Below are 12891 nucleotides of genomic sequence, written 5' to 3' on the forward strand. Positions count from 1 at the left end.
TATATATATATATTTTAAATTTAAGATATGAATATTATTTGTATCATATTTATTTTTAATTTTAACATATTTTATATTTAATTGTATATAATGAAAACACGAATCTTGAGGTATAAACAGAGGCAATGCAAAGTGGTACAAGTAAAGAAAGCAAAAGATTACAACTTTTTGTCAGTCCAAATTTTCCAAAAGCACACGCAATTATGGAGACCACAATTCCATTCCAGTCCTTCCATGAGCAGCAACAACTCCCGTTACCAGGGCGGGAGTGGGGAAACACAAAGAAACTTCCACTCAATCCTACTTTCCAAATTGCGCTACCTTTTTAGCTCTAAAGCATCATGGGAGAGGGAGCCACATCTATGTGGGAAGGCAGCGTGAGTTCCCAATCATAGGTTCCACTATCAAAACAAATATGTAGAGTTACAGTAGAACAAAAAGGCCCATATATGTACCTTACAAAATTGAATTGGAGATAAGTTGAAACTTTCCTTTTTCCCTTCTTTGATGCAAAAGGAAATCTCAGAAAAGCTAACACAGGAAAACAAATTAAACAATCGAGACCAAACAACACCAATCAAATTTTCCGATTTCCACCAGAAGGAAATGTTCCATAAATCATATGCACCATTATAACAAATGATTCGATGTTAGCTTGAATTCTCTTTTTCCAAATAAATAAATATATAAAAAATAGAGCTGGAAGAAAGTGATGGTTGGAGGGGCTGTTCTTGGTGTAAGAAATGGATCAAGTACGATGAGTGAGAAAGAAATATCCTTGTACTGTACACATAGTGGATAACGTGAATCTAGATTCTAGGGGCAGGCAGTCAGGCACCTTTTGCACGTGTTTATTGTTTTTAAAATCTCGTAAAATATTCAGCGCATTATCTCCCAGGTCTGGTCTGGCCAGGCCACTTGCTAAGGCCAACGACCCTTCCTCCCAGCTTTCTACAAATACTAAAAAATGAATACTCCATCACCATAACGCCATTTCCTTGTGTTAAACACCGAGTCAAAAGCCAATTTCCTTATGCCAAAATTGCCTTGCCTGCCAATGCTTCGGACTCTGATGCGCATCCCACATGAATCCATGACTTACTGACTTCCAATGGATTAGAATGGGTTTCCGACTCACAAGTCGCAGCTGCAGTTTTTTCTATTTGGATTTGCGTATGTTCAGCGGTACAAACAAGTGCGTGTCCAGCGGGAACATACTAAAGGGCCCTACTATTGACTATAGCCAGTCAAAACTTGCCACGTCATGAACTAAACCGCACTCATCATTTCTTATGGGCAACCAGATTCCACCGCACCTTCGTGGTTCCAGTGATTCCACAATATTATAAGTCCCAGCCGTACAGTGAGTAACCCTGAGATTTTTCAAGTCAAATTCCAATCCCTTGTCTTTCTTTTCTCTTCTTCGCTCTTTTCCTGTGACATGGTACTAATTAAGAGCTTAGACCTGACCTGGTTCAAGTGAGATCCAGTGTAGAATTCACTTTACCTCCCTTCTTCCGCCACCCGGTTATTCCTATTCCCGCTCGGACCTTTGACTTGAGATTCATTTCCTCCTCGGTCCAGTTAAAGGTTCCCCGTTCCAATGAGCGCAACCATGTCTTTTTCCCTACAGTTTGTTTATTTTTTATTTTTTTTTTATAGGAACTGAAGATGGCGCAATCGGGTAAGTATAAGATATCTTTTGTTTTTCGTTTTTGAATTTCTCTCATTACTGTTTAAGTTAGATTTAAATGTGATTTAGGGCTTAACTAATTTGGGAAATATAGAAAATAACTTTAATTTTTTTTTATGTCAATAATCTCAGAGTATGATATTAATAATCTCTTTCGAGAAGCTCAAGCTCGGTGGTTAAAGCCAGCGGAAGTGTTCTTTATACTGCAAAACCATGAGAAGTATGAACTGACCCAGGAGCCTCCTCAAAAGCCAACAGGTAAAATTTTTTAACTTGAATTATCATATTTCGTTAATTATAATTTTACTGCTATTATTACGTTTTTGGATGTCCATGTTATGAACTGGAAAATTTCTTTTATAGGTGGCTCTTTGTTTCTTTTCAACAAGAGAGTTCTTCGTTTCTTTCGTAAAGATGGTCATAGTTGGCGTAAAAAGAAGGATGGAAGGACTGTCGGCGAAGCCCATGAAAGGCTTAAGGTTTTGTCAAACACCCCCTGCATTTTAATTATGGCCTTCTATTTGTTATCTTCTATTTTATGAGATGAAATTTTTGTAAAATCTGTGATTTTGGTTATTTAGAAAATAAACGAATCACTCGTATCCCCCAGGAACTTATCATAAGGCAAATCATTGGCTAATTCAGTGATATAAAATGAACTCTTGTTGTGTAGGAAAGATACACACACACACAGAATACTTGAAAACCATGGCTAATTGACCTGAAGAACCAAAGAAGGATATCTCTTTCTCTGTTAGTGTTGAATGTTCAATGCATTTGATTATTCTTATGTCAATGGAGTTCTACATATATTTCTTCAATCTGAGGGGTGATAGGTTGTATGCATGACCAGGTGGGTAATGTTGAAACTTTAAATTGTTACTATGCTCATGGAGCGCAGAACCCCAATTTTCAGAGGCGTAGCTATTGGATGCTGGAGCCGTAAGTGTACTCCATAGTATATTTATTTACAGCATTCATTTCCTGATATGAAATATTTAGCCATCCATTTTGAGCCTTGGGGAGGCATATTTGCTAATTTTTTAGTTCTTTGGCAGGGCATATGAGCATATTGTTCTCGTTCATTATAGGGAGATAAATGAGGTGAGTTTGGGTATTTAGACTAATAACTATTCATTATTTCTGCTAGAATCGAAATCTGTCCAGCCAGATGTTCTTACCCTTAGCATGGTTCCCATGCTATCTTTTTCATGGGATGAGTTTTCTTCCAACACTTCTTCTCTGTGTAGCTGGTATTCAATATAACTTTTACCGTTTCCCATGAGGGGTAGACATGCTTTGCTTTATCTTCTAAACTAATGTCACTCTTCATATTTATATACAGGCTAAGCCCAGTTCTGCATCCATTGTGCAGTCACCGGTATCCTCTTCTGGTTTTAGTTTAAGTCCAAACTCTTATACTTCTCAAAATCCTGGATCCAACTCTCTAGCTAGCGATGTGCATGAACCGTATCAGAATTCATCTAGTCCTGGGTCTGTTGAAGTTAGTTCTGATATAGTCATTAAGAACAATGGAATAGATAATGCAGTAGAGTATGCCAGTTCAGCTGATCTTCAAGTTAGTGAGGCTTTAAAGAGGCTTGAGGAGCAGTTAAGTTTGAACGAGGACAGCTTCAAAGAAATGAGTCCATTGTGCTGCCTGGATGGAGATACAAATGATTCAAGATTTCTGGAATATGGAAGAGAGATCACCAAGCAGGAATTACAAGCAGGTCTACTGTACGAACCAAATGATATTGTTCAAGATCACCTTTATTCTCAACATCCTAGGGTGGAAAATTATTCAAATAGTTTTGGGCTGCTTCCGGATGGAGGTTTGTTATTTTGCCAACTGTCAAAATTGACATAATACATTATTTTTTATCCTCCATGTTTGCTTGGAAATTATTTAATTTAGTTGACTTGGTGAAATTTTCACATATTTAGTTACTATCCTGAAAAGCAATATGCCAATTGAATGACAGCTTTTTCTCTTGATTTTGTTGTTCATGATAGCTTTTATGCATTTTTATGCTCTCTTCTGTCAAAAACCCATGCAAGAAAAGTTGAATATTGTGCAATGTTTGTTACTGAAAAGATTGTAGCCTGATAATAAATCTTAATCTCAACTGCCTATTTAAATGCATATTTGCATGCAATTGCCAGAGGTAGATGCCTATAGTCACTAGTGTTGCAATTGTACAAACTCAGAAGAAAACAGTGAAGATGTTGGATCAAAAAGTTTAGAAGGGCCTTAATGTTCAATATCTATTAAATAGAGGCAATAATCCCAACTTTTGTACCATATCAAATTCAGGAATCATGAAGAAAGATCTTTATTTAATACACTTTTATAGCATGATAGATTGAAGAACTTTGGCCAATATTTGATCATATGTGGAGACAATGTTCACTTTTAAATTACTATTGTGACGGAGTGAAAATTCAGTTAGCCATAGCTCTTAGCCCCTATATGTTTGACACCCCCCACCCCTTTTCAAATGAGGAAAAAGAAAAGGTCCTATGTCTACACTCCACAGTAAGAAGAGTAGAATGGTTGAAATCACACCCAAGGAATTTGCTGTACTTTGAAAAACTGTAAATTTCAAAAGTTCCCCCCCACCCCCTTTCTCTCCAGTCTTCCTCTGAGAAATGGAGAAGGGAAATGAAAGGAAAGACAACGAATATAAAAGAAGTAAAATTTGATAACTTCATTGGCTAGTTTGAGATTGCACTTTTTTTTTCCTATCAAAATTTGTGGCAAACATGGACATTGGACAGATGTACTGTATTAAATTAATGGCTGGCCTATGTTTTTTCCTGTTTATGTATTTTTCAGTTTGTTCTTGAACATGATGGATGAGTAAGGAAGCTGAAAAGAATTACTTATCTATTTCTGTAGGTAAAAATGGACAAAATAGTCAAGTATATGTCAGTGATAGTTCAGATGGAAGCAAGGAATCTCTGTATTGGAAAAATGTATTTGACTCATGCAAGACTCAATCAGGAGTTGACTCCCAGGTAAAGAATTTTCTGCATTGAACAGAAATGTTAAAGCATGAAAGATTTTAGTATCTTCATGTTAATTATCCTCTATTATATATTTATTTACCATGACATAAAGGTTTCCTTATGAATTGGAGAATCTTGTTTCCAATTTTATTGTTCGTTGCTGTATGAGCATAAAACACCAACACTTCTAATAGGCTGTTAAATATCCTTTGTAATTATTCGATACTAGGTTACCTTTTAGCTAGCTTACAGAGAGTATCTCCCAATTGCTGGATCTGGGGTTTGGGCCTCAGACCTATTGTAACACCCCTTCTTAAAGGTGGATATCTGACCGAGTGAGCTAAAGTTCAGAGTCTTCAGATTACTGTTTGGACTTAATATGGGGCCTGTTGTTTTTTTTGTGCTATAAGGAGAGTTTCTTTGTCCTTAAAACAGGGAAAGCCACTAACTTCTTCAAGAACTGGACCAGCTTCACAACAGGAACAGAGTCGTTGGCTGAATATTAATGGATCCAACATTGGAGACTGTATGATCTCCTTCTACTCTTGATTATAACTTGACACTTGAAATTCTAATTTCTAGTTTATTTTGTTAAGTTCTGACTATCTCTTTCTCTGTCAGCTTCTGTACTGCTACATCAAGAAGTTGAAAATGATATAATTCCTTCCTATTCTTCTGCAATAGAAGGTGTTGACACCAATTCTGATTATTATGCAATGTTGTTCAACCAAGATGGAATAGGAGTTCCTCTCGCAGCAGATTCAAGCTTGACTGTTGCACAGAAACAGAAGTTCACAATTGCGGAAGTTTCTCCAGAATGGGGTTACTCCAGTGAGGCCACAAAGGTGTGTGTTAAGCAATTCTATGTCTTCTGTTCTTTCTCACTATAATATCTTTTGTTTCATGAAGTCCTTTATATTTACCCTTGCAGTTAAAGCTTAAAAGTTTTGCATAATTTCCAAATGCAGGTCATCATTGTTGGATCTTTTCTGTGTGATCCATTAGAATCTGCCTGGGCATGTATGTTTGGGGAGACTGAAGTTCCTCTTGAGATCATTCAGGAAGGCGTTATCTGTTGTAGAGCTCCTCCTCACCTTCCTGGGAAGGTCACACTCTGCATCACTAGTGGCAATCGTGAATCCTGCAGTGAAGTCAGAGAATTTGAGTATATAGCTAATACTAATAGTTGTGCTCAGTGTAATTTGTCCCACAAAGAAGCTAATAGAAGTCCTGAAGAGCTATTGTTACTGGTCAGATTTGTGCAGTTGCTTCTGTCAGACTCCTTGCAGAAAGATAGCATAGAGTCAGGAATATATCTTCGGAGTAAGTTCAAAGCTGATGATGATTCATGGAGTCATGTCATAGAGGCTCTTTTAGTTGGCAGTGGGACTTCATCTGGTACCGTTGATTGGCTTCTGGAAGAGCTTTTAAAGGACAAATTGCAGCAATGGTTATGTTCTAGATCCAAGGGGGCAGTTGATCAGTCAGGCTGCACTATGTCCAAGAAAGAGCAAGGAATAATACACATGGCTGCTGGATTGGGCTTTGAGTGGGCCTTAACTCCGATTCTAAACCATGGAGTCGGTATAAATTTCCGAGACATTAATGGGTGGACTGCTCTTCACTGGGCTGCACGTTTTGGAAGGTAATGAGAATCTGACTGACGTTTGTAGCCTTATTCTCCCTTTCTCTTTTGCTATCAATAGTTAATAAATCATTGAGGATTAATTTTCAAAAAAACAAATCATTGAGGGTTATAACTTTCAAAGACATAACAATAGCATCAACACTCCCTAGTTTAGAGAGAGAGGGGGAGGTGTATGCAGGGAGGGAGGGAGGTTGTTTAAATCTGTCGTATTAAGGTTGATTGCAAAGTTAAAGGGATATAGCTGTTACATCTGTATTCATTTTTGATACATCAAAGTTACTGAACGGTGTGAATTTTTTTTTCTTAACAGAGAAAAAATGGTTGCTGCACTTATAGCTTCTGGTGCTTCAGCTGGTGCAGTGACAGATCCAACCTCACAAGATCCAAGTGGCAAAACCGCAGCATTTATTGCTGCCTCCAGTGGCAATAAGGGACTTGCTGGTTATCTTTCTGAGTTAGCTCTTACTAGCCATCTTTCATCCCTTACACTGGAAGAAAGTGAGCTTTCCAAAGGCTCAGCTGCAGTTCAGGCCGAAATGGCTGTGACTAGTGTCTCAAAGGGGAGCCTTGCCACCGGTGAGGATCAGCTTTCACTTAAAGATACCTTGGCTGCTGTCCGGAATGCAGCTCAGGCTGCTGCACGTATACAAAATGCTTTCCGTGCACATTCTTTCAGGAAACGACAACAGAAAGAAGCTGTTGCTACTGCAGCAAGTGTAGATGAGTATGGTATCAGTTCAGACGAAATTCAAGGTCTTTCTACCCTGTCAAAGCTAGCTTTTGGAAATGCTCGTGATTACAATTCAGCAGCTTTATCTATTCAGAAGAAATTTCGAGGCTGGAAGGGTCGCAAAGATTTTCTGGCACTTCGCCAGAAAGTTGTGAAGATACAGGTATCTTACTACTTATCAGAAACTACTAAATTGGGAGCTTCCTCTCTTCCTGTCAAATCCTTATTTACTGTGTCGGTTAATGGGATGGAATGTTTCAAATTGTTTTCTTTGTTTTCTATCAGGCCCATGTGAGAGGTTACCAGGTCAGGAAAAATTACAAGGTAATCTGTTGGGCTGTTGGTGTTCTAGATAAGGTTGTACTTCGTTGGCGACGGAAAGGAGTTGGCTTGCGAGGTTTTCGCAGTGAGCCAGAGTCCATTGATGAAAGCGATGATGAAGACATTCTCAAAGTGTTCCGCAAGCAGAAAGTGGATGTAGCTGTTGATGAGGCTGTTTCACGTGTGCTGTCTATGGTTGATTCTCCAGATGCACGTCAACAATATCGCCGGATGCTTGAAAGATATCGCCAAGCTAAGGTAAGTCAGCAAACAGCTTTGTGTGGTCAGTTGATTGTAGAATTTGTGATATTGGTAATAAGGAGTGGCCACATAAGATTTTAAGCAGAGAGAATCCTAGACCCACAAATTATCATGATGCTTTTGCTTTGAATCGTGATAAATTTCCAGTTTTGGAAGTGTTAATTCAGACCCAATTTTCTGCCATCAAAACTTATGCTATCGTTTTTGTATCCTCGTTCTGGAACTTATTTTGCAATGGTATTATAATTCTGAGCCTACTTAATATTCTTGCAGGCTGACCTTGTTAACACAAATGAACCAGCAGCATCAACTTCTATAGGTGATACTTATGATATGGAAAGTGATGAATCTTTCCAATTTCCATAGGTGCAGCTTCTGATCAGCCTAACGTACCTTCCTCCTCTTGGACCTCATGTGATAGTTTACAGGATTTGTTGTATAATAGCCTGCATTTCACTATAGTTGTAACTTAGATTGATTTGCCCATGTTCCTTGCAGTTGTGCTGTATATGCTTCTTGTAATTAGTAAATTACTGTAAATGATTTATGATGGGGTTGATTGTGCTTGTGACCTAGAATTCCCACAAAAAATGGGCCATAAGTTCTTCCTTTTTCCCATCTGTATGCAGTAGCCAAAATCAAACTTTTGAGGGTCTAAAGAGGAATAATAAATGAATAATACTATGCCGTTTGCCGTGAAGATTAAGATGAAGAACATATGCTATCGCTTTATATGGGTTTGGGCATGGTTTGTGTAGTCCCAGTCATAAGTAGATGTAGTCACTTCGAAGTTTAAAGTTGGAAGATTTGCCCTTTCTTTTTAACAGATGCTTGCTCTTTCCTCAATTGACCTTGTTTGATTATTAACAAAAGTGGGAAACTTCCATCTTTCTATTTTGGTATAAGAAGTCGTATGAAAATATAAAGTAAAGATTGAATTGAACTTTGTACAAGCAGAAAACAAAGATTGCTCTTCTCCTGTCTTAGTCCACCGCCAGAAGCAGGCGTATGGGCCAGTGGGCCGGACAAGCTCACGTAATTGCCAAGTGACCTCCTCAAGTGTCGTTCTGGCTTCCACGTCCACCTCTCAAAGCTCCAAAGCCAAGCATTATCGTTATCGACCAGAATCATCATCCCCAAACCAGCCGTATTTCCATCTCTCAACCTAGCAAATGGGATCAACTCAAGGCATTGAGCTGATCAATCTGGCAATCCAGAAACTCATACAAGAAAAGAGGATCAGACATACCTCTGCCTCTGCAGATCAACTCTCGGAAGAAGACGAGGACGACCAGCTTCTCACCAGATTGCTTTCCCAGGTAGGAAATCTGAAAGTACAAAGTGTTCATAGGAATCAACCAGCACCACCTTGTTGTTTTTTCAAGTTGATTTACTTTTTCCTTCCCTTTCGGGAAAGGCGCTTTTTCATTTCGTGCTAAATAAAGGCAGAATCAACAAAGGCGTAGGAGTCTTAAATCCCCGGTAAGCGTAAGATGGACTTTTTATACTATCATGGGTCATGGGAAAAAGAAATTGATGTCGTTGTTTTCTTACTTTTGTTCAACAGTTGGAATCATTAAGAGGGGATAGCACGCTCAATTGCAAGCAATCTGAAGGATCAATTTTACTAGAGGAGGTGACTTCTCCGATGGTTGATGAAGCAGAGGCAAAACGTGAAAATGGCAGCCGAGTGGAATGTGGATGCGGGGAGATCGGTGCAGAAGAGATAGTGAAAGAGCTTAGAGCGATTCAGAGGCAGAATACTGTGACTCATTGCCTTCTTTCAGTGATGATTGTTGTCACTCTAGTCTGGCAACTCTCTGAGGTGTCCCTGTTTCTCAAAGTCAAAAATGGTTTCAGCCACCCTTTTAGATCATTTGGAAGTATGCTCCTGAGAATGCTGCCAAACCCTACTCCTGGGATTAATATGCAAGACGCAGACAACAATTCCTCATCTACAAAAACCCACCACAATCACCCTCTTGACCCTTCGCTTCCCTCCGTCAGAATGCCCGAGCTTCCTCACTTAGAGTTTCCACATTTGGGACAAAGCACAAGCAGTGAAGGGCACTGACCCATCGTCTTGTCCTGACTTTGAAGCTGATCTTTTAGCAATTACAAAGTTTTTGTCTGGTTCTTATCGGTCGCCAAGTAAAGGAGAGTGAAATGTGAACTTGTATTTTTTGTTTACCTCTTGTTCTGTTGAACCGTTCGTAGAAGTGTTATAATAATACTAAATTCAATTTGCGACCGCGGAATATTTTTGGGAAACAGATTGCATACTTTGCACAGGAGGAATCTAATTTCATTGAATCATTTCGACTTCTGGTTTCTAGAAATAAAATATCGCTTTCCTTCAAGGTGGATTCCTACCAGATTCCTGTCAGGGTATACATACCTCTGCAGATCCCCTGTGAAAAGCTTTGATCATTCATTATTGATAAAACCGATGTCAGCTGCACCAGCAGTTCCCAATAATTAAAATTAATGGCTAGATAAAATTAATCTGTAACAGCAAAACTTCGGATTCACCCACAAATCCATCTTTAAACCTGTAAATGAAGTATCATAATGAACCACCCAAGGTTTAAAGCCAAGGGTCCAGAGCTCTGCAAGAACAGGGGTCAACCCCTCAAATGAAAATGAACCAAGGAAACAAAAATTGACCATTCCTAGTACGCATACAATTGCTTATATCTGTAATTCATTGATGGTAAATCTGTTTCTGAGAGCCATAACCAGCTTAACTTAAACAAGTCTTCAATCAAATATGCAACATTCAATTCATAAGAAAGCATCTTTCACCAACTCAACCAATCACAACAAAGAAGTCTCTTAAATATGGAGAGACATGGAAACCAGAATGAAACATGAAACATAATCAACCCCAAAAAAATTTTCCATTTTTCCATTTAAAATGCCTAAAACTGAACAGAGAGATAAGCAAACTTGTTTTGAATCCTTGACATTGTATTCCCACCCCTCAGACTGATTGTAGTGATTGTGTCTTCACGCATAGTTCAACCTGAATATGTCATTCAACACATAAAAGCTTCCCTGGGCTGTTGGCATCAAATGGAACATCTGAGAGCAGAAAGCAAGACAAGATATCCTCAGTTAGGAAAGTTGATAACAAAAAGATTTTAAAATACCAGGACCAATGCATTGGTAGATGAGAAATCAATTAATTTCAAAACAGGGCATAACAACATGCTCTTGGCAATAAGAACATATGTCGTGCACAAATAATTAGGACAACATAAAATGATTAACTACAAATGAGGATGAAACGTATATAAGTTTGCTCCGCACAAAAGTAGGACATAAGCCACAGGAAATCATCAATGTCCCCTGGTAAATACAGGGGATGATATAGTGGATTTTCATTTTGTATCCTGCACAGAGTCCCCAGAAACAACATTGAGAGAGATGCCAGATAATCATTCAGAGAGTAACCGATGAGAGCACCCTCTGTCATCCAATTAGAGTTATCAGTTACTAAAGATTATAAATGAACGCAAAAAAAAAAACAAACAATCACTGAAGATTTAATCTTTCAACAAATCCAATGAACACTACGCATTACAAACATCACAGTTAATACAATTATTAAGATCCAGATGAGTACATCAATCCCCCATTGATATACAATACAGATCAAAACTCATTTAAAAGATCCATCTAACAAATCGCATCGCGTAATTAACACCACCGATATCGTCATCGATGAAATCTACAGTGACAAATAGATTAGCCCTAGATCCATCACCGAAGTACGCATCTAAACCCTAAAAACCCTAAAAATACAAAAAAAAAAAAGAAAGAAATGAGGCAACGACATAACGGAGTTTACCTGGCTGAACTTGAGTGCATGCTGTTCGCCGGCGAGCTGGAGGGTACCACTGACGAAGACGAGCATGCCACCGGCACCGGATGGCTGGCAATCGACGGTGGTTATGTTGTGTTGGCACTGCTGGAATGGAAGGCTGGTGAGCTTAGCCACGATGTTCTGACAGCCTTGGATCTTTTGACCTTCGAAGGTCAACATGGAGCCTTCCTGATAGAGATTGGCTAGACCGGCCCGGTTCGCATCGAACGTCGTATAGTAGTGCTCAACGAAAGCCTTCGCTACTGCGTCGGGATCCATCTGCTTCTTTTGTTTTCTTTTTTTCTTTTTCTTTTTTTTTTTTTGGTTTTTGCCTGAGCTTGAGCGGTGGCTTCAAAATCACGCAAGAGAGAGAGAGAGAGAGAGAGAGAGAGCAGGGACAGGACTGAAGCCAAGAGAGGCGAGTGAGATGAGAGTAGGGAGGGGTTTTTTTTATACATTAATCTTTATAGGAGGATGCATCCAACGGCTGATTGTGAATCATAAAAAAATCAAACAGGTGGCTGCCTGCGTGTGGGGTTTTATTTGATTTTTTTATCAGTCACTTTAGACGCTCCTCTTTTATACACCCTCTTTACTGTCTATCAACTGGCTGATCCCCTTTGCGTTGCGTCAATGGAACGCTGCCTACCTCTTCTTTTTTTGGACGATTTGACTAAATTACGTCAACCAACCGCGACGCTGCTTAAAGGCATTTTGATTTTCTTTTTATTAAATATCCAAATAAACTTATGAATTATATCAAATTAATTAATTAAGTTTTTATTTTTTTATTATATTTAATTTAATTTTTAAATTTTTATTTTAAATCTAATGAATCTCTTTCACATACAATTGATGAAATTTCGTTAATCAACAGTATAATTAATATTTTGATGTCACAACATCTACCATGTAATATGTTATTTTGATGATATCATTATCATGTGTCAAATAACATGTCATTAAAACTTACTAAATAAGAATTAGGTTTTTCATTTTTAGCCGACCACATGTTTTAAAATGATTGACTTATGAATTTAACAAAACAAAAAAAAAACAACTTGCTCCATTCCGTTTATTTTTAATCTAATAGAAAAAAACTTAGGATTCTAATTATACCTAAACAAACTAAAGAAAATAATATGTATTTATAGTTGTATCGCATTTAATCAAGTATCGAAAGTGTATCTTACGATATAAGATATATCATACGATACAATCGATAATTTTTTTTTAAAAAATTAATTTTAATTAATTATTAAAAATTTTAATTTTTTATTTTTTTAAAATTGAAACATGAAAAATTATATTTTTTTTATAAGTTTCAATCTTTAGATGTTAAATAAAAAATACTAAAA

The 12891-nt window shown here is 37.9% G+C and overlaps 3 protein-coding genes across 3 annotated transcripts; 2 read left to right on the plus strand and 1 right to left on the minus strand.

Moving 5' to 3' along the window:
• Positions 1156–8283, plus strand: LOC18608969 (calmodulin-binding transcription activator 4). The gene is made up of 13 exons (XM_018115464.1): positions 1156–1684; positions 1826–1951; positions 2057–2172; positions 2547–2635; positions 2752–2797; positions 3039–3528; positions 4596–4714; positions 5141–5231; positions 5327–5550; positions 5674–6350; positions 6664–7246; positions 7369–7662; positions 7939–8283. The coding sequence occupies exons 1-13, from the start codon at positions 1672–1674 to the stop codon at positions 8029–8031; spliced, it is 2961 nt and encodes a 986-aa protein (XP_017970953.1). The 5' UTR covers positions 1156–1671; the 3' UTR covers positions 8032–8283.
• On the plus strand, positions 8465–9981 carry LOC18608970. The gene is made up of 2 exons (XM_007043902.2): positions 8465–8984; positions 9233–9981. The coding sequence occupies exons 1-2, from the start codon at positions 8838–8840 to the stop codon at positions 9737–9739; spliced, it is 654 nt and encodes a 217-aa protein (XP_007043964.2). The 5' UTR covers positions 8465–8837; the 3' UTR covers positions 9740–9981.
• Positions 10342–11952, minus strand: LOC18608971 (nuclear transport factor 2). Its single transcript, XM_007043904.2, has 2 exons — positions 11519–11952; positions 10342–10749 (listed from the first exon to the last, which is right to left on the minus strand). The coding sequence occupies exons 1-2, from the start codon at positions 11810–11812 to the stop codon at positions 10675–10677; spliced, it is 369 nt and encodes a 122-aa protein (XP_007043966.1). The 5' UTR covers positions 11813–11952; the 3' UTR covers positions 10342–10674.

Source organism: Theobroma cacao, chromosome 2 (assembly GCF_000208745.1).
Source record: "Theobroma cacao cultivar B97-61/B2 chromosome 2, Criollo_cocoa_genome_V2, whole genome shotgun sequence".
In the NCBI taxonomy this organism is placed as follows: Eukaryota; Viridiplantae; Streptophyta; class Magnoliopsida; order Malvales; family Malvaceae; genus Theobroma; species Theobroma cacao.

Excerpts from the sequence above, each read along its gene's own strand:
- LOC18608970 (XM_007043902.2), top strand. The coding sequence starts at position 8,838 with ATGGGATCAACTCAAGGCATTGAGCTGATCAATCTGGCAATCCAGAAA. Across the intron at positions 8,985-9,232 it reads TCACCAGATTGCTTTCCCAG|TTGGAATCATTAAGAGGGGA; the intron begins GTAGGAAATCTG and ends TTTGTTCAACAG.
- LOC18608971 (XM_007043904.2), bottom strand. The coding sequence starts at position 11,812 with ATGGATCCCGACGCAGTAGCGAAGGCTTTCGTTGAGCACTACTATACG. Across the intron at positions 10,750-11,518 it reads ATGCACTCAAGTTCAGCCAG|ATGTTCCATTTGATGCCAAC; the intron begins GTAAACTCCGTT and ends TTCTGCTCTCAG.
- LOC18608969 (XM_018115464.1), top strand. Across the intron at positions 2,636-2,751 it reads AGCTATTGGATGCTGGAGCC|GGCATATGAGCATATTGTTC; the intron begins GTAAGTGTACTC and ends GTTCTTTGGCAG. Across the intron at positions 7,663-7,938 it reads AAAGATATCGCCAAGCTAAG|GCTGACCTTGTTAACACAAA; the intron begins GTAAGTCAGCAA and ends ATATTCTTGCAG.